The 25375-nt window shown below is 41.3% G+C and overlaps 1 protein-coding gene across 1 annotated transcript in view; it reads right to left on the bottom strand.

Annotated features, from left to right (window-relative positions):
* Window positions 1-267: 267 nt before the first annotated feature.
* Window positions 268-25375, bottom strand: part of CENPF (centromere protein F) — a 36107-nt gene continuing 10999 nt past the window's right edge. Inside the window, exons 8-14 of the mRNA XM_026680048.2 lie at window positions 15174-15309; window positions 11151-14197; window positions 7247-9361; window positions 6275-6437; window positions 4981-5310; window positions 2730-2899; window positions 268-1157 (exon numbers count right to left, since the gene is read on the bottom strand). Coding sequence (XP_026535833.2) covers window positions 984-1157; window positions 2730-2899; window positions 4981-5310; window positions 6275-6437; window positions 7247-9361; window positions 11151-14197; window positions 15174-15309 — 6135 coding nt within the window. The 3' untranslated portion in view covers window positions 268-983. The remainder of the gene's footprint in view (window positions 1158-2729; window positions 2900-4980; window positions 5311-6274; window positions 6438-7246; window positions 9362-11150; window positions 14198-15173; window positions 15310-25375) is intronic.

Below are 25375 nucleotides of genomic sequence, written 5' to 3'. Positions count from 1 at the left end.
ATGGAAATGGTTTAAAACAGAATCATAATTTATCTGACTTGTTAAATTTACAATGGAAAAAGGTTTAAACATGTACTGAATAATGATAATTTGTGTGTTTTAAAAATTAATAAAACTTGTTTTTTTTAAAAAAAAAAAGTGCTTGGAAAACAGATATTTTATTTTAGGATTTACTTTTCCAGGAAGGGTCTTTTTCTCTGAAAATATTAAGAAAAAATGGCATTGATTACATACAGATATAATGCTAAATGACAGTTCCTGGTTTATAGCCAGCTTTTTATTTTTGAATTGTCTAATACCCATAGTTGTCTGAACTGTATACATGTATTAGCAATTTCTTCAGAAAGTGAGGTTCCTTTACATTGCCATTCATGATTTGCACACAAATAAATATAATCTAAGAATTTAGTAAAATGAAATTGAATGTTTTGGTAAAATGGAGCAACTTAACCATTCATTTTCTTCAAGCTCCTTTGTTCAGGCACACATAGCAAACATAATTTACTGTTATATGCAACACGTCCCAGCTTGTAAAAATGAAACCTTTTGTGGCTAGAAATATATCCTTAGATGCCTATCTCAGAATGTTGGGATAGCAATAGCACGTAGCCTTATATACCGCTCACAGTGCTTTCCAGCATTGTCTGGGCAGTTTACAGAGCCAGCATATTGCCCCCAACAGTCTGGGTCCTCATTTTACCAACCTCAGAAGGATTGAAGGCTGCGTCAACCCTTAGCCGATCAGGATCAAACTCCAGGCAGTGGGCAGTTAGCCTGTGACACCGCATCCTCCTAACCACTGTGCCACCCCAGCTCCTAAGATCAAACATGGCTTCCTTTTCTTTCACATGCAATCATAAATAGGATTCTCCCATTGCATCTGATATGGACTTAAAGAAGCATATGAAGACAATTCTTAGCATTTCATTCTGAATCATTCTTTGGTGCTGGGATTTCAAGTCTAAAGCCAACCCAGTCCTGATTCATTGTACATGGCAGGCTTTGTCCAAATCATTTTCTTCTGTACTTGGACAGTATTTTATATCAAGATGGTTGGCAGATCCTTCAGCAACCACTTGAGATGACAGGTTAGAGATGGAAAGGGTGGATCTGGGAATAAAATCCTGACCCGAACTATCAACTTGATCATGGTTCATCTGAAACATACACAAGAAACAAGTTATTTCAGCTATGCAAGGAAGATGTAAATGAATAAGCAGTGAACATCAATTTTATATTTCAAATGAAAGTAGCAGAAACATTAATCCTATTGGCCTGTTGATTTTTCTGTTTATGTGACTCCTGTTACCTCTTAGATATCTCTCATGGTTATTAGGGATGTAAGCTTCTTCAGTTCTTAAGCAGACATTTAGCAGATGTGTACTTCCAGAGGAGGTGAATCAATGAAGTTACTTTTTGGGTGTTAATATATTTTTAAACAGAATAGGCTATACTAGATATCCATAATTTGAAAAATTTTGGAGGGCAAAATTAACCAGAAAATGCCTCATGTTTGAGAGTGTTAAGAACATGATTTTGCCTCCTGAGACATTGTTGATGCCATTAACATTACTCTAAAAGTAAGTATACAAATCTGTTCAAGATCTGGGTTCCATATATGAGTCCAGAGAGATGTTTAGGATTCCATCCTTGAGAGAAATTGGGAGATATGGGCCTAAGGACAATCCATCTCTCTTATATTTTCAATGCTATGTATCTTGCTTTCATTGATTTGTTTGGCATCTTCATATTGATTTTTTTCTGTCAAGAAGTTTCTAATTGAGTGGACTTTGAGAAAATGAATTGTTTTTAGACTGACTGTTGATTTCTGAGTTTCAATTTTGGTTTGATGATGAAGCTAGACTATAGTTTTTTAATTTTTTTGTACATGAATTGTTGGGCATTATGTTTTCATACACTGTTGTATTTGTTTACACCAGTGGGATTTTATTGAACTTATTTTTAGACATTGTAAACATCCTGCAAATGGAGGATACAGAAATATATGATGGTATGAAACCAGTAAGTTAATCAAACCCATTCAAGAACCATGCATTCAAAAAACTTTTTTCACAGGAAGTTTCAAAACTACCAAATAAGATGTGCTGAAAAACTGCTTTTATACATATGTTGCCTAACATTACTAGCACTTTTATTCTCTTTTTTAAAGAATAGTTCGATTTTTCCAGTTCTATATAGGATTTTTAGCTTTCCTACTTAGATTTAGGGTTTTTTTTTTCCAAACCAGCAAATTTAGAATCTATTCAAAATATAGTGTATTCCAGACCCATCCACCCCTTGCTTTTGAAGTCGTATATGTCTGGTAGGCATCATATTGGAAGTTCAAATTTGTTGAGTATGCAGCAATTTGGTAAACAGTTTATCTACTTCAGGCACCTTTATTTAGCCTTTAATTTGATAAATGAATTATAATTTTTCTGGGCATTGTGCATTCAAGAAGGCAATATGAGAACATCCCATGTATAACTTAAAGATGTACCATCACAGGCATACATAGGAAGAATATTTTTTAAAGATTTTAATCATGGAGTGGGATCAATAAATACTATGGAAGATCTCTACTGCCTTTATTCACTTTATTGTCTTCATCCTAAATATGTTTATAGCTCATTGATAAGACACTCTTAGGAGCACTTGTAAAAATTAATATTAATATTGAATTTCTCTTATTTGAAACATTCAAGCTGATGTTTAATAATGCTGCTTACCTTTTGTAGTCTGCTGCCCTCTGCTGTTGTTTTAAGATTCTCTGTCTTCATCGTCTTTTTTATTTGTGAATTATCAATAGATGTTGGTGATTTCAAGTTAGGACTGAAAAGACAGGGATCCATTCTTGGCTCTAAGGATGCTTGATGAGTAATGCAAGGACGGCTGTATTCTGGAAGGATGTAAAAAAACAATTGAAAAACATTTACATTTACATATTTACATTTAGTAGGCTTAGTAAAAAGGGAAAACAGAAAATCAGTGTCAGTAGACCATCATGCCAATTCTGAGAGACCACAACATCCAGTGACCATGCATAATGATACAAAGGATTTCTAGATCTCTACAATTTGATTGATGCTTGAAAAATAAATGTAATTTAATTTAATTCTAACTAAACTTCTGTGTGGGGGGGTGTAAGTGGATTGGCATGCCTATTATCCTTGTTATATTTTGATTTTCTTATCTTTGTTTGAATTTGTAATTTTTGTTTGATGAATGTAAATAAATAAATAAATAAATACTTCCCACATGAGTACAAGATACTTGAAAAAGTTATTTTCTTTGGTCAGCCTCAAGATGGAAGCTTGTGGATCTACCTGGGTACTACAAGAATGCAGAAGGCTGCCTTAGGTATATCAAGACTGCAGATCTCTCCATATTCACCTGAGTAAATTCCAGTGAGTTAGTGGGTCTCAACATTTCAAGCATCTTACTTTTGAAGTGTTTAACCTACATTTCCATTCCTTGCTGAGGAAAGGGGGAAACTGTATGATGCAACTATGCTATGAAGTTGTGTTAAATGATGTAAGATCTAGTTATTATTCCTCAATTCTCCTTTTGTCTCTGGCTGCTGCTAAATACATTAATTAATAAATCACCCACCCCCAGTTTGCTAGTTTACTTCTCCCTTATGCACCTTCCACAGGGCAAATATATTCCACAGAGCAAATGCTGCAGCAGGAAAGATGGCATTTTGATGAAAGATATCCAAAGCATTCTCACTCTCCTAGATGTCACGGACTGAACAAAACCAACTGGCCTCATCAGTAACCTGGCTCTTTGTAGAGAGTAAGGAAGATGATTCTGATGGAGATATGTAAGATTCATCACTAAAATGACCAGGAGTGAAACATATTTTAATTCCACCACAGAGAAAAAATATGGAGAATGTCAGACAGACAGTTTCCTAATTTACATGGGTATATGAAAGGAGAGGAGGTACAGTATTAGTCACTTTCAATAAAAAATAATTGTAGCCTTCCTGTGGACTTGGGTTTCCTGGTTTTGTCTACCTGGTGATCCTGACAGCCTGTTTCATGAAGGACTTTATAATGATAAGCAGTAGCTTCAATTGCTTGATAAAGTACTAAGCACTCAGTGCTGTAAAGCACTATGAAGTGGTATATAAGTCTAAGTGCTAAGTCCTACTTCCTTTTATCTGCGCTGCATCTCCCACTATTTACAAAAGGGAGAAAAAATGGTGATATTCTAAACCAGGGGTCGCCAACCTTTTGGACCTCAGGGACTACCAAACTCATAATTTTAAATCCCGGGGACCACTAACCGGTTCTGTGGGCATGGTTTAATTTGTGGATGTGGCTTGGTGGTCATGTGACTGGCTGGGCATGGCTTGTATGTAAATATTATAAATATTTATATAAATATTGATATTTTTTTTTTTATAAAAAAGAGCAACTTTTACCCAAAATCAGGCAATGTAGGCAGGCAGTTTGAGTTGCTCACAGAATCATTCAGTGATCTATCTATCTGCCATCGGCTAGCTCAGTCTCTCAAATTTGCTTGCTGTGAGACTGTATTAAATAATAGAACCTTCAGTCCTAAGAGATTCGGCTGTGCTTAAAAGCAGAGCTGAAGATCTAAAGACTAGCTAGAAAGCAAGAAATCCAACCACTTCCTGCTTCTTAGCTAATCTAAATCTCCCGGCACAGCAGAACACCTGATGGTTGGAAAAATAGCAATTTAGCAGGCAAGTTTGCTGGGTAAGGAGTGAGTGGGCGGGGAGGGCTCCCACAGGCCATGTGGGCGGTGCAGCCTTGTGTTTCTGCGCAGCCTGGATTAATTGCTTTAGGGAGGTGCTCTGGGGGTGAGATTTCTCTGTGGCCCACCAAAATTTTCTCACGGCGCACCAATGGGCCGTGGCCCATTGGTTGGCGACCGCTGTTCTAAACCATTAACAATTATAGAAGGTAACTATTAAGAACACTTAAGTTTTTCCAAGTGAATTCTCACCATTGGTTCTGTTTTCTTCACACCTTTCTCCCTTCTTATAGTTCTTAGGCACATCTGTTCTTTCTGTAAGAAGCCTGTTGATTTCCATTGCATTTTGAGAACTTTGGAGAGAGGAATTGGTGTCATTTAATAACTGCCTGAGACAAGTGTTCAAAAGCGAGACCTGTGTCCTTAGCATCTCATTTTCTTCTTCTAATTTATCATGCTTGATTACCAGTACACAATATTTTTCCAAGTTGTGATTTGCCTCTTTGGTTTTCTCCTCAACTGATTCTTTCAATTCTTCTAGCTCCAACCTGATTTCTTCTTCACCAACATCGCCCTGAAAACCTATATAAAACAAAGGGATCATTACTAAAAATTATTAAAGTTACTAAAATAAACCTCATACTCTTATATACATGTTTTTAAAATAGTGTTCAAATAGGACATGGAGGACAGCAAAAAACTATTCATTTACATATGCCATTTCCCAGTTCACTCCCAAAGAAGTGTGAGAAGGCCTTCCTTTTTGTTACACCATGTAGTTTAGCAGAGACAGGAATAAAATACACTGAACAGATATTTATAGACAAAAACTATGTTGGCTCATTATATATGATGTCTCCTTTGGATGACTCAGGGGCTGGCACGAGAGAGAATGAGATCATTCCTGGCACATCAGGAATTACTGACCCTGAACTGCAGGCAGAACAGGCTTCGGCTGGGGGACAGCTTGCAGGCTAGTGAAGAAGAGGGGGAGGAGCTGCCTGCTGTGGTGGATTTTAGAGCATGGAGGACAGAGAAACGGAGGCCTGCCAGATTGCTTGGGAAAGGCCCCACCCCTCTTGATCGACTGCACTGGGAGCTATTTAGCATGGCAGGTGTTGCTGGAAGCAACTTCTGTGGGTCATGGTTGTGTGCTCATGTTTCCTCAGACTCTAAATTTCTGTAACCCGTAAGCTAATGTCTATGTATTTTCAAGTTTTGCCTGGGGTCTTTTATGTTCATTTATTGAACTTACCGTTTGAGCAGTATTTGTGTTACGGACTAATTGGTCATTATCTGGGGAATTAACCTGGCCTTGCAGGTGGCTGGCTTTGGTTGGGACAGTTCTAAAGCTGGATGAAGAGAACTGCTGGGGGAAGACAAATCAGATCCTCCATAAACCACACTGATGTGTGAGTGTGTGATGGGGCAGCACATTGTAATCCATTTAAATCCCAGCACAAAAAACCATTTTTTCTTTGCCTTCTCTTGACATCTATAGCTATTGATGGAAAAAGTCTGTATTCTTTCAAAATATGCTACCTACGTGGAGCTATCATCTTCATCTCAGTTTCAAGTTCATGAATTTGCTTCTCCATTTCTGCCTTTTCCTGCTTTAGCATTTTATAGTCGGTCAAACACAATTGAATTGAATGACAGAAAGAATCATATTCTTCTTTGAGTTGAAGCATTTGATTTAGGCTGTTTGCCTGCATAATTAAAACAACATATATGTAATTATTGCAAGAGAAACTTTATATAATTAAAAACAAAGTGCATTGGATATTTATTCAATTTTGAATTCAGTTGTTTCTAATGTCTTCTTCTGATTAAATCTTAGTGGTCTTTGAACTTAAATTATCTCAAGCATTATCTGTTTCCACCCTGGCCAGCTGATTTTTCTATTTGATTTTACTGCCAGCCCCTTCATTTCATTTGCAATTTCATCTCTGTGAATAGCAAGGGATTTTTGAAATCCCCTCCAAAAAGTAAGCCTGGTGCTTACTTTGTTTTCTTTTTTACACTGTGCAAAAATGTTTTTATTTTTGTCAAGCTTTTACTTTGTATATTCAGCTGGTGATTTTAATCTGTTACCTTTAATCACATAAGGTAAATATCATCATCATTATCTAGATTTATAAGGCTGCCACTTCAAAACAACTTAAGGTGTTGTACAAAACTAAAAAAAATCAGAAGAACCAAAACACATACACATAAGATAAGCACAAGATAATTATAACTTCTAGATGGGTTAGATTCTGTTTTGAGAATTTCAAGCCACTGTAGCTCATCCAATTCATGCTGAGAGTATTAGGATAGGAAACATTGCTGTATAACAAGTGGGACCATGTATTGACAGGTGCAACAATTTTTGGCAGTTACCTAGAATCAAGCCCCAATGAACACAGCAAGAACTGTGTTTCTAAACTGTATTTAGTAATTGTTACAATTCTATTTTATACAGACGTTTTTACCCTCCAGGATATTCTATCCATGTTGTATACAAATTGTACAATACCTTTTCAAAGAAGATGTTTTTTCCACATGGTGTGATTTCTAGATTTTCTTCGATAGGTTTGAAAGACACCTGTAGATCATCCTGGATAGCTTGCAAAGATTCATTTTTGAGTAATGGCTCAAAAACAGAAACATTTTCATTCAGCGTTTGCTTGAAGCTTTGTAATTCCTGGATGAAAACTCCCATCAACTGCTGTACTTTAGAGCTACTGGACTGTGCTTCTTCCAGATAACCAACCAACTGCATATTGTCATGTTTGAGGGAAGTAATTTCACAAACAAGATCCTGTTCTTTTGACTTGAAAGTTTCTTTCTCAGTATAAAGAAGTTTAATTTCTTCACAGAACTTTTTTAGCTGTGATTCCATCAATTTTAGTGTATTTTCATGTTCACCTCTAATTTGCACCTTTTCTTTTTCATTCTCTTTCAGTTGATTTACTAATGTAGAATTAGTAGCTTCTAAACTAGTTACTTTGTCTTGTTTTTCTTTCAAGACTTTCTCTAGAGTCTCTTTCTCTGACCTAAAGACTTTGGCTTCACCTTCTAAGTGTTGTTGGCTCACACACATCCTTTCTATCTCAGTCTTCATTATTTCCGTCTCTGCTTGAGCTGTCTCCATTCTAAGAATTGCATCTTCCAAATTCTCCTCTGACATACATAATTCTTTTTCCAGATACTCAATTTTGTCTGCGAGAGTGTCAACTATTCGATTGCTTTCTTTCAACTTTTCAGCCAGATGATGCCTGTTCCTTTCATCGGATTCTATTTTTATTTTCAGCTTCTCGATGCCCTGTCGCAAATGATCTGCTTCTTCCTGTGCAGAATTTAGCTGTGCTGCAAGTTCACCTTTTTCTGCTAGTGAACCTTCCAAGGACTTGGATATCTTGGCATTTTTGGCTTCAGATATGTTTAGCTTGTTGTGTACGATTTCATATTTTCTAAGGCTCACTTCTCTTGCCTCAGTCAGATACTTGATCTGAATTTCTGCTGCCTCTTTTTTCAACACAAGATCCCTCATAACTCTGTCCAGATACTGGAATTGCACCATGTAGCAAACATTTTCAACATATAATTGATCCTCTGCAGCCTTAAAATCTGGAAGAAATTTTGCTTGGGTTTTATCTTCAGCTTCCAATACTTCGATAAACTCAATAGAATCCATTTGATTTGAGTCAAACCCTTTTATGTTTTTCATTTTGTTGCATACCTGATCCAATGCTTCTTTATCCCTTAAGAAAGTAGTCAGATCCTGACTAGATTGGTTTTTCTCTGCTGTGATAATCTTTAGCTGGTCCTGGAGGCCAGAAATATTTCTTACATTGATTTGTTTTTCTTGCTCCAACTGCTTTCTTTCAGTATCTGTCTCCATGGACAAGGTGTAAGCTTCACAATTTGTTTTCTCAGATTTTACCCTGCTCAGTTCAGTTTCAGCTTCAAAAAGCTTCTCATTATTGTCTGCTTTGATCATTTGCAATTCTTTTAAAGTATGCGTTGTATCAGGCAATCTGCTTTTGTACATTTCCCGGTCAGATTTCACCTTATTAAGTTCTAGCTCAAGAATCGTAACGTTAAAATATAACTGCGGTGTATCAAAAGTTACAGTTTGGAGCACCTCACTCAAGTCTTCCTTTTCTTGTTCAAGAATCACAGCTCTTTTGTTATATTCAGCACAAACAACCTCCTTTTCAGTCAACTCTGTATTCTTTGAATTCAAATCTGAATGCAGATACTGAACTTCCATGTTAGTTATTTTATTGCTTTCCTCATGGGAAAGCTTAGAATTGTTATCATCAGCTTTCTTTATTGATAACCAGTGCATTTCAATGGCCTTCTGGTTTTCTGTGTTTTCCAACCTTGTATGTGCGCTGATATTTGAAGGAAAAAATGATGACTCGAGATGACATCTTGAAGAATATATGGATTGATCATTTTCTTTGAGATGTGGAAGATATTTTTCTCTAGATGTTATATCTGCTACATATGCAGAACTTTTTTGTCTTCTATTTGCTTCATAGGTTTTTACTGCTTGATCATTTACAGCTTTAAGTCCAAGGCTTTCCCCAAGAAAGCTATCCATTTTCAAATAGCATAAGGGTGTTGGATTAGCAGAAATTGGCTAAAGGAGAATAAAAAAAAAGTTATTTTCATCAAATGAAACCTAGTTGATAAATAACAAACTATTAAACTTATGCCAGCCTTGGGAATGTCCTTCCCATATTTTCATCATCATCACCTGCCCAGTCACTCATACCTTAATCACCTTGTGACTGGCTACTACAATACCCTTTACATGGGGCTGTCCTTGAAGATTAGAAACTTCAACAGTTCTGCCTGCAGAGATCAGTGGTGGGCATGTTTTGGTATTTCCATGAGGCTCCTCAGCTTTGCGAGTTGCACTGGTTACCAGTTTACTTCCAGGAATAATTCAAGGTGCTGGTTATGACCTATAAAGCCCAACATGGTATAGGGCCTGGTTACTTGAGGGATTGTCTATCTTCCATAATATTTTACTGACCTTGGAAGGATGGAAGGCTAAGTCAACCGTGAGCCAGTGAGACTCGAACTGCCGGCAGCTGGCAGTCAGAAGTAGCCTGCAGTACTGTATTCTAACTACTGCGCCACCATAAACTACTATTAATATGATTAGTCATACATACAGCCTAATGTTTACACTGCATTTGGCACTTTTATTCACCTATCAAATCTTTCCCAAGAACCTGAGATAGGTAAGTGACAACATCTGCCTATTCAAGGTCCTTGGGAAGCACTTGATAAAAATGCCAAATCCAGTCTGAACATCTGGCTGGCTATGCAACAAAGCATATTAAAGCAAGAATGAGAAACGTTTTCTTTACCCTGAGAAATAATTTCTCGGGCTCAGTGTTGGTGGCATCACCTTTTTATTTCTGACCTTCTTTCTAGCAGGATTTTCTAATATGATTGCTTTTATCTGCAATTTAAATAGAATTTTGGAGTGGAGAGAAAGAGGGGAGATATTGAAATTAGTTTGAGATACATGGGCATTTTCCATGCAATTCCCATATTCTTCAGTGCTATTAATCCCTGTCAGTTTTGGTTTAATGGCTTTAGTGTTATCTCTACAAACATGTCATTGTTTTATTTTGTTCAAATACTTCATTTTTAATTATTGTATGTTTATATTACAATAAACAGGGTTTTTCCCTTAACACAATTGTTATCACAATGGCATGTTCCAAAATGTGAAGAAAACATTTGCTGTTCTAATACTGTTGCTCCTATTAATTGTTTAGGCATGTTGCTTTTTCTTCTGAGTAAGCACTGTGGATGTGCTTCCAAAGCGTATGTTCTATTCTCTTGTATCTCACATTAACTACTGAAGTAGGTTCATTTTATGAGCACATGTGTAATTCCATAAAGCCAGAATTGGGATTACAATTAAGCATTATGGCAGTTTTCTTCAATCTACTGTTCTACAAGTGTTGCTAGGATCATATGAACCTACACCACAAGAAATAATATTTATTACCTTGGAACAGGAAGACTAACAAAAACAGTTTTTTTTTTTAAATGGCTGCAACAAGAGGATTTAATTTAATTAGCGCAAACTCAAATTAGTAAATTAGCTATTCTTTTAGAATTCAGATAAAAACAAATCTGTACTTTAATTCCAACTACTTCTGATCACAGTTTTCATGCTGTTGAAAAATCCGTCTCCAAAGCAAAGCAAAGTGTAATTAATTCCATGTTTATGTTTTGGGAAAGATCTATGTTAAGGCTATCTAAGTTCTTGACAAGCAACCTCTGTCATCAAGCAAACTAACCCCCATTGCCCCACAAAAGGAGGAAAGTCAGGAGAGGGGCACTTCCTTGAATATGCCTAAAGAGATTCAGTCAAATTAAGCAGTCAAATTAGGTAAACTTACTTGGCCAACCTCAGCACAAATTATTGGATGAGAACTTAAATCGAGGTTTTGTAGCTCTCCTTGTTTCTGAAGGAACAGTTCAGGAAGTTTCTTCTCAGCTGGAAGTTCAGATGCCACTTGCAGGATCACCTTATGAACTTTTTGTTGCCAGGGCTCATTGCCAGATACACTGTGTTTTTGTGCACCATCTATTTCTTTCTTTGCAGAAAGGAGCAGTTCTTGAATCTTTTCTAGTTCCTTACTTTCCAGAATCTTATCAGATCTGAATGATTCCTTAAGCACCTTAAAGGAGTTTTCACAATATTCCCATTGAAAATATTTGGAGATAGTCATCGGTTTAGTAGGTAAGGTCCAGGCATCATTGCTATATAACTCATCGGCATTATTAAAGTGTTTAGGAATATCTTCCAGATCAATTTGTCTGTTTTGATGTGGTGGTCCGATTTCAGTTAATGACACACCGTTGTCCAAATCAGACTCCATAAACATTTGTTTTGTACAGGGGAAGACTTCACTATTATGCAGAGTCTCCATACAAAAATGTCCATATGCTTTAAATTCTTTATTGTCTGAACGTTGTGTTATCTGGGCTGGAAAAGAAACCAGCTCAGCTTTGCTGAGATTTATTGGCAATGCAATATTTTTATCTTTAAGCATCTCATTGTAGGATTCCAACGCTGACAATTCAAAGGCCATATTCAGGTTTTGAATATCTAAAATTTCATATTTGTTTTTCAAAGAAAAGATTTTTTCTTTGACTTCATTCAACTGTGTTTTGATTTCTTTGTTAATTAATTTCAAATATTCGTAATCAAAATCCTCATAACCTTCTGGAGTTATTAAGGGGATTTCCTTCATATCAGATTCCATTTTACTCTTCTCTCTTAATTGATCAGAAACAGAAATGGTCTCTACTTTCAGCCTATCCATTTTTTCTATTAATTCTTTTCTCATAATATCTGTGTTTATGATGCATTCCAACTGTGAGTCTTTCAGCTGTGATGCTAATGTTGAGTCTTCTTTCTGCAGGTGTTCACACATTTTCTCCAACTCATTTAGCTTGCTCATTGTCATGTGTAGGGAGGATACTAATTGGAGATAATCATTTTGGCTGGGCATCAGATCATGAGGAACTGATGAACACTTGGCATCTTTCTGTAGGTTAAAATTGTCCTTGATAACAGCACTGAAACACATTGGTGATTCATCATCTTCACTTCTCTCTGTTACCTTTAAGGCTGAATTTTGCAAATCTTTAAGTGCTTGTAATTTATGCAGCAACTTCTCTTTTTCCTTTTCACTTTCTTCCATTTTTATCTCCTTAGTTCTCAATATCATCTCCAAGTCCTTTATCTGATCAGCATAATTTTCTAAAGAAATTTCTCTGTCCTCAAGGTCCATTTGAAGCAGTTCAAGCTTCACTTGATACTTCTTAAGTTCATTCTCTCTTTCTTCTACAAATACCCTCAGCTGTTCCAATGCTGGTTCATTTAAAACAAAGTCAAGTGCTGCATGTTCACTTACTTTCATTTCTGAGATTAGTGTTTGCAGCAAGATATTTATAGAAGAGTGCCTGTTATTTTCTCCTGTTTCCTCCTGTCTTAAACTATTAGTTTCTTCAGATACTGAGTCATTTGTTTCAAGCTGCAAAAGTAAAGTATTATTTTTCTTCACCAAGAACATTGGCTTATTCTGCAACTGCTCACATTTGTTCATAAAATGTTTCTCTTGTGTATCAAATATGGCTTTTTGTACGTTAAAATGGCAAGTCTGATTCCTTCCAACGCTTTCTAAATAATCTTCCTTTGTACTTTTCCTTTCTACTTCTTCATCAGCTTCTGGCAACAACAAGCTCTTCTCTTGCATTCCTCGTGACAACTTCAAAAGGCTTTCCTTCTTTTCTTTGAAACTTTTGGAAATTTCTTGCTTCGTGTTCAAGTTTTTTTCTTCCAAAATATTGACAGTATTCTCAAGCATGGAATTTTCATTCTGAAGTTCTTCAGGTTCATCTTGTTCTAAGGATATTTTGATAGATACATTTGGCTCCTTTGAGCCCATAACTTTTAGTTGCTGGGCCAAATCCTTAAGCAACATATTACTCTGTTTTAAATCCAGAATCTCTGTTTGTTGCCTATTTGATTCCTCAATCAACTTTTGTAGATTCTTGTTTTTTCCTTCAAGAGCTGCTAATGCTTTGGAAAGCAGGCCTTCCTTTTGGAAAACTGTTTCTTGTAATTTACTGATCTGCTGCTCCATTTCCTGAATGAAGATTTGTTGCTTTGGGTCTTCTCTTTCAGCTAACCTTCTTTCCATTTTATCTCTGGTTTGGACCAGTTCTTCAACCTGTTTCTGAAGGAATGCATTTAATTGCATGTAAGAAGCTAAGGATGCTTCAAGGGAGACAATACATTCCCCCCTTTTTAACACTTCATTTGCTTCAGAGTTGAGTCTTTTCTGCAAGGTGTCCACTTCTCTGTTGAACTCAAATAATTTCAGTGAATTATTTTCTCTCTCTTTCTGTAGTTTTTCCTCAGACATTGCTGTTTTTTGTTGGAGGTCACTATAGGCTTTTCTTTGTGCCTCTAGTTCAGTTGTTTTTTCTCTTACCACCTGCTCAAAAATATTTAGCCGTTCACTAAATTGTTCATATTCATCTTTGAGAGCAATTTCCTTTTCCTGATGTTTAAGTTGCTCAGCGTTGAAAGCACTTTCCAAACTGCGTATTTTGATCATTAATTCTTCTTTTTCTAAATTTAGTTCATTCAAGAGTTGTTTGCTTTTTCTTTTCCACTGAGAAAGAATCATAATCTCTTTCTTAAGGTCTTCGCATTCTAAAGTAGTTTTCTGTAGAGTTTCCGTGTTTTCCAGTTTCTTATTGAGCTCTTCAATTACATTTTCTTTGTCCTTCAGAATTTGCTGGAGAGAATCTCGTTCATGTTCAACATTAGAAAAAGCAAGTCTCATTTTTTCTAAACTGACAGAATTATCTTGCTTGTTCAGTTTTTCTTCAAGCAATTTTAATTCCTTTTCCAGTGAGCAATTTTTATCTGCAACGAGAGTCATTAAAAAGACATAAAAATATAAAATGCTTAGTATACAAAGATTAAAATATAAACCGACAAAATACAGGCTCCATTTCTGTCTATGAAGCCTTAGCATTCCACAAATAAAATCTGTGCTCCTGTGATAACTACTCTTATCTTTATGCTTCCAGAAAATATTAGACTACAGTTTGCCATTGCATCTAATTCAGGCAACTTGCATTAGAAAAATAAAGGTTTACAAGCTTCATTTGGATACAGCATTGAACTGTTGATTGATCGAAGACAGGAGATATGTATTAAATTTTGCCCATGAGAATGGGGACCAAGTGCTTCGAGTAGCTTCAGGTTTTCCACAAGTATGTTTGAAATATCAAAGGTATAACATGTAAACCAATTTGTTGAATGTTGCAGTTATCTTTACAATGAAACCATGATAATGAACTAGATTCTGAAGTCAAAACAGTTTATGTCAAGGTATACAAGATACTTTCTCCTTATAAGAGTTATCTTCCCAACTTATCCAGTTTGACCTCCCATCAACATCTTTTAATGTTCCCCTATATAAGGGAAATGAAGGGGGATACACTACAGAAATATGCAAATTATATAAGCAATGACACATTTATGAAATTTGGATAGAACTATTGTTTCTTTTGTTTAGAAGAGTTCAAATAGAACTCTTCAAATAGTTTTCTTTAGATAAGTTTAAAAAGTGCAAGACAAAATGACATGATTGATACATAATTAAAGAAGAATAATTATTTCATAAATCTAATATCAATTGTGAGGTCTTGGCTTTTTGACTAACTGGTAAATTTCCATTGCAGGACAATGCAAATTCAATTTTGGCTTTTTTTTTTTTTTAAAAGACAATGGTGCACCATAGCATCCGAATGAGATTTTATCAAGTGTACGTCACACTGGGATGTTACATTGAAATTGGTCTATTATTAAGCACAACAGAAATCCCATGGCTTACTTTTCAGGTCTTCAACAAAATGCTGACTCTGCTGTAGGGATAGTTTAGTGACACAGAGTTCTTTTTTCAGTTGACAAATTTCTTGCTGTTGTTTAGCAGCCTGGCAGCTGAGAAAGCTATTTTGCTTCTCAATTTCCTATGAAATTGGAAAAAGGTAGTATAACTGATGAATAAAAAAGAAAGATTTTCTTGAAAAGGAAACTACCTACAATCCCAACCCAAATATCTTTATCCTTATCAGGTGTCAGATTCCAGTAGTCAAGTGTCCTATACTTTCAGTCTATTGTCACATGGCAATCTACATAGACATTCAGTGTACTCTCCCAGCAACTGCCAAGTGCAGCTGCTAATGAAGAAAACCTCTAGCCTGCAATAAATTGTGCCATGGTGAGGTTTCCATAGGGTAAAAAAAAAAAATACTGGAACATCACAATCCAGCTGCATTTCTTTCAGAGCTTAAAAAGAAGAGATAAATTAGACTACAGCCAGAGGACTTGGAGTAGAACCAGCATCTAAGACAAGGTTCGATATCAGGGATAGCTTAGGGGCCAGCCTTTTGATACTCAGTTATCTTGAGAATTTCTAAATCAAATGCCAGGCATCTTTTCCATTACAGAGGCTGGAAAGTATGACTTTTTGGTTGGTTTGTTTTTGCATCCTTTTTTTTTTTAATGCTAACAGAGAATGTGAAAGATTTGGGGTCACTTTGCTGTCAACTTCAAAGCATTTTTTTTTAAAAAAAAGCCCATTGGTCTATTATTTATAACCTTGTCCTCTTGGGAATAAAATAAAGAATCTTTCCAAGAGAAAATGGCACATGCATTCGTACACCACCCACTCCTGAGCTGCTAAGATAACAGATGGCATTGGCAGAGCTTTGTTGGTCTCGAGCCCTCAATTATCCATTGAGTTGCTACCAGCAGATGGGCACCAAGGCACCCAAGCCAAGTGTAAGGGAAGGGGCCACAAGGATGGGAAGCATAAGCTGGAAATTTGCTGGCAAAGCAGGTTTGTATTTCCAGCTATTGAAGCAAATCAGCCTCAGAGCAAGGCTGAACTTCTTGGTGATTCTGTTGATCAATCTCTGCCTCGGTTCTCTCCAACAAACAAAATAGTTAGAAAATCAGGGGATTGTGCCAATGTTCTCTCCAGAGACCCACCTTTGAAAGTATTTGAGCAATTTTTGACATACAAATCCATTATGCTATTTCTACTTAGGGCAAGCAATGTTATATAGACAAGAGAAAAGTAACAAAGAAGGCAAAGAAAATCAAGGCGATAAGAGAGGGTCGGGGAAGATAAATGGCTAAAATTAGTTTATACCATCCACCTTCCCTTTTCATACCTTTCTATCTTTACAAAATATACCTGTTGATATTACATATATACTTCACTTCATACATTGCCTCTTGATGTTTAACAGTTTTGAGAGTAAACAAGTTATTGAGCTGATGGTTATTTTAAAAAACTCTCTTCAAATACAGTGGTACCTCGGTGCCCGACTACTTCAAAAAACTCCTAGCATTTGGTACTTGACACATTTTGACGGAAAATGTTGTCCTAGTACTAGATGTTTGTTTGGTTCTTGATGTGTTGTGATAGGAAAAGGGGGGGGGGGGTGCTACAAAAAATGGGCGGGAAGTTGACCATGCCAGAAAAGTTACTGCAAAAAAAAAAAAAGTGGACAGCCACAGAGGACAAACAGGAAGTTGGCCAGACTGGGAAGATCACTAAAATAGGAAAAGGAACAGACCGGGAGTCCTTCCCAGCTGAAACAAAGTCACGTGGCTTGTTTGGCACTCGTCATTTTTAGTACTCCTCATGCCTCCTGGACCAATTAATGATAATTATCTTGGTACCACTGTTTGATCAAAGTCAAGTTTAGGTAGATGGTACATTGAATGGGATTTGCAACTTATAACGGTTACCATTCAACACTTCCAGAATATAAATATGGTTAATTAAGTTTGCAGGATTTTAAAAAATCAATACAAGTTGTTTAGCCCTGGACTATATACCAAGAAGCAATAAGGCACTATACGCTCCCCAAACTATCCCATTTATCTTGCATGTGTCATCAGCAAGCATATGATTCTCTAAGGTTACTGATCCAAACAGCTCTGGACCCACCTTTCCCAATCTGTTGCAATTCAGGTGGACTAGACTACAACACCTATTTCTCTATCCAGCAAGGACTTGTAATCTAACACATGTGGAGGGCATTGAGTCACCCAGGCAGCTGCTTGAAACTCTGCCACTGGATGTATTTACAAATGAAACTCTGGCATCGGATGTATCTATACTGCAATGAGGTCACATCATTCCCCATCAGCTTAAACTAGAATTCCCCAACTTTCTTAGTTCATGGTGTTCTCAGGGTCCCAATAATACTTCTTCCACGGTGCCCTAGGCCAAAGACTGCCCAAAACACAATTTCACGAATGGATGTCACAACAATCTAAACTATCTTGCAGTGCCCCTGTGAGTTTGCTGCAGTGCTCCAGGGATACCATAGTGCAGTGGTCCCCAACCTTTTTTGTACCAGGGACCGGTTTCAAGCAGAAACACTTTTTCAAGGACGGGGGGGGGGAGGAGGCTTCGGTTTCCTCCCGCCTTGTTCCTCTCTCAGTCGCTCTCTCGCTGCTCCACCAGCCCAGGAAGAAACTGCTTCAAAGAAGCCGGGGGGCTTTTCCTGTCGCCGCAGCTCCTCTGAAGCGCCCGTTTCACCCCCACCCCCACCCCGCCCGCGCGCGGTTCAACCCAGTGCTCCGTTCTGCCTGCCTGCCTTAGTTTCTGGTTGTTTGGGAGCAGCTTCGGCTGAGAATAATAACTATTCGCCTCTTTTACTCAGCCGAAGCTGTTCCCAACCAACCATTAACGAAGGCAGGCAGGCAGGCAGGCAGAACGGGGCACTGAATTGAAGCGCGGGCGGGCGGGGTGGGGGTGACCGGGCGCTTCGGAGGAGCTGCGGCGACAGGAAAAGCCACCCCCCCGGCTTCTTTGAAGCAGTTTCTTCCTGGGCTGGTGGAGCAGCGAGAGAGCGACTGAGAGAGGAACGAGGCGGGAGGAAACCGAAGCCGCTGAGCCAGAGAGCAGGACAGGCTTCGGTTGCTTCCTCCCTCCCCTTCTTTCATTTGTGTCCTTGATCCCCGATCCCAGCAGCATTCACCGAAGGCGAAGAAAGCCGCCATTTTTTTTTAAAAAAAAATTCTTTGCGGCCTGGTACAGAGTGCTCCACGGACCGGTACCGGTCCGCGGCCCGGTGGTTGAGGACCCCTGCCATAGTGCACATTTTGTGAACTGTGGGCTTAAGTACCGTGTTTCTCCAACAATACACCCTCCACAAATAGGAAGGCCCAGCATGTTTTATCAGCATAAAATCAAATCAAGCCCCTCCCCCCAAATTAAGGCCTGTATTAAACATGCGAAATGGGGGGGAATGGCGGGGGGGCTTGCCGTTAGGAAGTAGTTTTGTTGCATACCCGGATATGGTGCTGCCTGCGTTGACTTTGGCATTGGTGGGGCACTTCGTATCAGGAGACCTTCCTCCACTGTTGCTTTCCCTTCTCCCTTGCTGCCGCGGCATTTAGAGCAACGCCGTGGCGTTTGGCACAGCTCCGCACAGCCAGCCAGGGCTCCTTCCTGCAACCGGAGCCCAGCGGAGACACTCAGCTTCAGGCGCTCCTGTCGCCACCTTTCCTTCGCCTTCAAAGGCAAAGCCAGCTCTTTTAAAAACGACACCCTACTACCGGTACGACAAAGCCTCCCCTGCCCAAGAGGGTAGCCCAACCCCATGTGGGGAGGCGAATCTCCCAGGGCTGCAGCGCAGGATCGGCCCACCCCGGGAGAAGCACCCAGCCACCATCCCTGCCTGGGCCAGGTAGAGCGCAAAGAGCTTCACCTGGGGTGCCCAGCACAGCTAACAGGCAGGCCCTCCTGCCCGGCGGCAGAGCTCTCGCCAAGGCACCGAGCACCTCCCCGCTGGACCCTCTGTTCATCCCACCAGAGCCATGCCAGAGCCGTGCGGGCTGGGCAGAGCCGGGAAAGCAAGCCGCGGGTGCGCACCCGCCTGCCAAGCAAAAGAGCCGGGCCAACCTGAGCTTGGCTTCCTTCCCAAGTCCTTCCAGTGCGAACCTGAAGGGGCCACCGGGAGAGGCCACCCGAGGCAGTGATAGCGCCCACCCATCCATGGACAGGGAGGCAAGGTGACGGCCTGCACCGCGTCCTCCTCTGAGCTGAGCCCCGCTGAGTCAGCGCCTCTGCCTGATGCCCATTCTGCTGCAGCGTTTGGAGCTGCCGGCGCATTTGGAGATGCACGGGGACGGGCGGGGCAAGAAGTGGAAAGGACGGGCGGCTTCGGGCTCTCTCCGCCGGCCAGGGAAGCAGCGCTGCCATCACCTCGCCTCCTTGTCCGTGGACGGGTGGGCACTATCACTGCCTCAGGCAGCCTCTCCCGGTGGCCCCTTTGGGTTCGCGCTGGAGGGACTTGGGAAGGAAGCCAAGCTCAGGTCGGTCCAGCTCTTTTGCTTGGCAGGCGGGCGCACACCCGCGGCTCGCTTTCCTGGCTCTGCCCAGCCCGTACGGCTTTGGCGCAGCCCTGGTGGGATGAGCAGAGGGTCCGGTGGGGAGGTGCTCGCTGCCTTGGTGAGAGCTCTGCTGCCGGGAAGGAGGGCGCTCTGCCCGGCGTCAGGCAGGGATGGTGGCTGGGCGCTTCTCCCGAGGTGGACCGATCCTGCGCTGCGGCCCCAGGAGATTCGCCTCCCCACATGGGGTTGGGCTGCCCTCTTGGGCAGGGGAGGCTTTGTTGTAGTAGGGTGTTGTTTTTAAAATAATTGGCTTTACCTTCAAAGGCAAAGGGAAGGCGGCGACAGGAGTGCCTGAAGCCGAGTGTCTCTGCCGGGCTCCAGTTGCAGGGAGGAGCCCTGGCTGGCTGCACATGGCTGCGCCAAATGCCATGGCGTTGCTCTAAATGGCACGGCAGCAAGGGAGAAGGGAAAGCAACGGTGGCGGAAGGTCTCCCGATACAAAGTGCCCCACCAACGCCGAGGTCAACATCCAAGCTGTCGCTGCCCAGCCACCCGAGGTTGCAATGTGGGGGAATTAAGTCACCCCCGAAAAGACGGCCTAGCCGTTTTTTCGGGGGTCAAAAAGAAATAAGGCCCGGCCTTATTTTGTGAGAAACACGGTAGTTGAGTTCTGGGAAATATCAACCTGTCCAAAAGGCGATGCTGAATGTGCCAAAAGGTTCTATTACATTTTGTTAGAGCTTGAACAGTTGCTACAGTTTCCATACCAGAAACAAACAAAAATATTAGCATGTTTATCAACACTGAGAAAAGAGAAAAGATATGGTGAAATCACAACTAACAAACATTTTGCTAATGTACTTATTGCATTAATTTACTTCTCAAATATATATCATTCCTTGACATTTCATTATCCTTCCCCTCCAGGTTGATAGCTTTATTAATATCAACTTTTCTATAATCTATTAATGTTAAGTTTTAGGGACCTGTCATCTTTGTTGTTTAAAGCCATGCCAGGGGGCCCTGTACTATCCTTGTAGGAAATTTTATTTAAACAGAGCCTTTATCTCAGATTTCTTTATTTTAATTGATTTCTTCTGCAGTATATGTCAAAATGCTCAAGAATTGTTTTAAAAACATGCCTTCCAGTTTGAGCTTCTTTGGCGACAGACCGAAACCTCGTCTCTCCGAGGCTTCGATCCGTGCCTGCCGCTGGAGCTCCCCGAGCTGGCTGGTTTCGGGGCTAAGCTACCCCGTAGAGGTGGTGAAGAGGGGGGAGACTGCCTGCAGGGTTGAGGAGAGCCGCATCTCTCCTCCCCAGCTGGCCATTACTCCCTTTCCCGAAGGCGGTTGTAGCGGTGGTCAGAAATGGCCACCACAAAGAAGAACTTGACCAGAAAAGAATGTGCAGGAGGAAGATAAGAAGAGAAAGTTTTGGTTGACCAGGTCAAACAGCAAAAGCAACAAATAAGATACCCTGGAATTTAAACTTAACAACATTGTTCCCAAAGAAGATTTTGAAGCTGCGAAGGAGAGAGAGAAGGGAAAGGATTAGGTTTTTTTTTCTTCCCTTCCTTATACTGACAGCTAAGAGACTTAAGCAAGAAACTGAAAAAAAAAATCCACTTTGACATTAATAGGCATCTAAGCTGAAAATAAAAGTCAAAGGGATAAATAAAGATTTCTGGACATTTAAAAGTTTTTAAAAGCTTGAAAGGAGAAAAAAAAAGTGTTGTGAATCAATAAAAGTTGATATTCTAAATGCAAATCAGGGGTTGAAAACCTGCAGACTGGATTGGTCCTTGTACAACAACTTGGGATTGGGCCAGAACTAGACCCTGATTGGCCACTTTGGGAATACTTCTTATTGGTTAATAGTTTGAACCTGTTGCAAGTTCATTGGTTAATAAGGTAGCAGCTAACCCTATAAAAGGGCTACTGCTGTCCATAGCTTCGCCCTGTTCCATTCTGATTCCTGTTATTATTAAAGAGTTGGAGTCACTGGTCAGATGTCTGGTCTCCTTATTCTCCAAACTTAACACTGGCGACGAAGGTGGGATACGGAGACCGAAGAGCTGACTAATCTACAGAGCAACTAGCAGAGCACGTGGTCGAACACGCACCATCAATGGCAACATGGCCAGCGGTGCCGTACCACCCGCTCCATTCAACCCAGAAACCGAAGACTGGGAGGCCTACATGGATCGGTTCCAGATGTTTCTGGAGACCAACAATTTGAAAGATGCAACAACCGGCAAAAAAAGAGCTATCTTTCTAACTCACTGCGGGCCAACCGTGTTTAAGATGGCAAAATCACTTGCCAAGCCAGCAGAGGTAAAAGAAATGGACTGGGACGTCCTCGAGCCGCTACTAAGGGCTCACTATGCGCCTTCTGTGCCAACCCTAGTAAGAAGACACGAATATTACCAGAGGGACCAACGGAAGGGCGAAAGCCTTGCCAATTACATCGCGGACCTCCGGAACCTAGGAGGCCTCTGCGGATTTGCAGACCTAGAAGAAGCCCTCTGGGACCGCCTGGTTCTGGGCCTAGAAGACGGCACGATCCAGAGTAAAATTATGGCTAAGGGGACATCAGCCTCACCGATGCCCTTAAAGAAGCCTCGGCAGCAGAGGCGACAAAGAAATCAGCAGCCCAAATGCGCCGCACCAACGCACCGCAACGTAAACTCGCTACTGATACCTCGCCTCGCTCAGAGAGACACCCGGTATCAACTCACCATGAAGACCTAGAGTCCCCGTCCGACAGCGATGAGGAAGAGGTCAACCGACTTCGAACGGAGAGAGACCAGTCCTCACAACACTCATTTCGACCGTGTGCCGGCTGTGGAGCAAATCACCCACGATCCGGCTGCAAATTCCTTGACGCACTTTGCCGCCATTGCGGGAGACGCGGTCACATCGCAAAGGTTTGCAGAAGCAAACAGAACTCCAAACCTCGACAGGCCGAATTCCAGTCTTCCGGATTCTTCGGCACACACCGAGAAAAAGTGAACCACTCCTACAGAAACAAACCATCCACCACTTCCACCAGGCGTGAAGAAACCCGGCGCGAAGAGACCCACCAAACAATCACCATAGGCCACGCTACATCCCTTGATGCCGGGAAAATCTGAGTGAAGGTCGCCATCGAAAACAAACCTTGCGTGATGGAGGTAGACTCGGGATCTTCCCTCTCGATGGTGTCGTGGAAAACGCTCCAACAGCTCATTCCCGCGATCCACCGCCAAGACCTTAACCCTCAAAGGGTTATAATCAAAGATTATCAGGGAAACAGAATTCCCGTTGTCGGGTCCCACAGAGTCCAGGTCTCATTCAAGGACTGCACTGTCGCACTACCACTGACTGTTGTGGATCGAGACAGGCCTAGTCTTCTAGGCCTTCAATGGTTCGAGCTGCTCGGAATCACGGTAGCCGGAGTGCACAAGGCCGAAAGTGTCGATTGGGAGGAAGACCTCGTGCAAGAATTCCAAGACGTTTTCGCGAACGGACTAGGCAAGTATAAGGGGACCCCAATCTCGTTTAACTTGAACCCTGAGATAGCACCCATTCGCCTTAAACCGCGTCGGGTACCATTCGCCTTGAAGCCTAAAATCGACGAACAACTCGATAAGCTAATAGCGCAGGGCGTACTGGAACCCACCGACCATGCCCGTTGGGAAACCCCAATAGTGACGCCTATCAAGCCTGATGGGTCCTTAAGAATTTGCGGAGACTACCGGGCTACATTAAACCACGCACTACAGCAAAGTGCTTATCCAGTACCGGTAGTACAACATTTGCTCCATTCCCTGGGCGGCGGGAAAGTTTTCGCCAAACTAGATCTAGCCCAGGCGTATCAACAATTGCCGGTAGACCCAACCACAGCTGAGGCACAAACGATCGTAACACATAGGGGCGCATTTAAATGCAACCGGCTCCAATTCGGGGTAAGCGTCGCCCCTGGAATCTTCCAGAGTTTAATGGAAAGGTTGTTACAGGGAATAAAAGGCGTTGTCCCATATTTCGACGATGTACTCATCGCCGCCCCTAACAGAGACATTCTAGAAAAAAGACTCAGAGAGGTTTTACGAAGATTCCAGAATGCAGGCCTCAGAGTAAAAAAAGGATAAATGCCAGTTATATACCGAAAGAGTAGAATTTTTGGGATACCTCCTGGACAGCCAGGGAATTCATCCCACTGAAGACAAATTACGAGCAATTAAAAAGGCACCCACTCCAAGGAACAAGGCAGACCTACAGGCGTTCCTTGGACTTATCAATTTCTATAATGTTTTTTTACCACACAAAGCAACAGTAGCTGAACCATTGCATAGACTATTAGACAAAAAAGCAACGTGGGTTTGGGGGCAACGGAACAACATGCTTTCCAACAAGTAAAGAAATTGCTAACCGGATTCAGTACTTATGCAGTACAACGAGACTCTGCCGCTCACTATCACGTGCGACGCGTGCGCTTTTGGGGTTGGGGCAATCCTGGCCCACGTGTTACCAAACGGAGCGGAAGCCCCCATCGCGTTTTTCACGAACCTTAGCTAAAGCTGAACGGAATTATAGTCAGCTGGACAAAGAAGCTTTAGCTATTGTTGCTGCAGTTAAAAGATTTCATGAATATGTTTATGGCCGTTCATTTACAATAATCACTGATCATAAACCGCTACTGGGGATCATTGCGGGTAATAAACCAACCCCGTATATATTGTCCCCCAGAATGACCCGATGGTCCGAATTCTTGGCGGCCTACAACTACACCTTGCAACACCGCCCGGGGAAATCGATTCTCCACGCTGATGCATTGAGCAGAACACCGCTTCCAGACTCTGTTGTGGATCCAGCCCCAACCATCTCAACGCTCCAGATCGAAGCTCTACAGGCACCACCCTTGACGGCTAGAGACATTGCTTTTGAAACGAAACGTGACCCAGTTCTGCGACACATACTCCGCTGGGTTGAACGGGGGTGGCTGACGGACCAAATAGCACCTGAATGGGCGCCTTTCAAAGCCCGCCAAACCGAGCTGTTTTCCCAAAAAGGCTGTATCTTATGGGGCGATCGAGTCGTAATCCCTGACAAATTGCAACAGACTGTTTTGGCGGTATTGCATGAGGGACATCCGGGTATTGTGCGGATGAAATCACTCGCACGCAGCTACGCTTGGTGGCCGGGAATCGACAAACGAATCGAGGCCTGGGTCGCTACTTGCCAACGTTGCCAGGACGTCAGCAACGCCCCACCTAAAGCAAGCCCAACCGAATGGGAAACGCCGAGGGGACCGTGGTCCCGTATTCATATTGACTTTGCGGGGCCTACCAAAGGGCACACTTTCCTGATTACTGTCGACGCCTATTCTAACTGGCTCGAGATTCATCGAATGCACACAACTACAACAGACTCAGTTATTAATAAATTAAACAGACTATTTGCCACACACGGGTTTCCGGACGTGTTGGTCTCGGACAACGGCCCTCAGTTCACTGCATTGCCCTTTGAACAATATCTTGCCGATCGGGGCATCCGCCATGCGTTAACCTCGCCCGCGCACCCTGCGGCGAATGGACGTGCAGAATGCATGGTACAATTCGTAAAAAAGACCCTTCACAAAATGGAGTTTGGCAACATCGACGAGAAAATCAACCGAATTCTCTTGTTGCAACACAT

The sequence above is a fragment of the Notechis scutatus genome, chromosome 1 (assembly GCF_049901735.1).
Source record: "Notechis scutatus isolate UNSWTSFEM ecotype Mainland chromosome 1, rNotScu1.2, whole genome shotgun sequence".
Taxonomy (NCBI): Eukaryota; Metazoa; Chordata; class Lepidosauria; order Squamata; family Elapidae; genus Notechis; species Notechis scutatus.
Note: the sequence above shows the minus strand (reverse complement) of the source record. Positions and strands in the feature narration are given on the sequence as shown.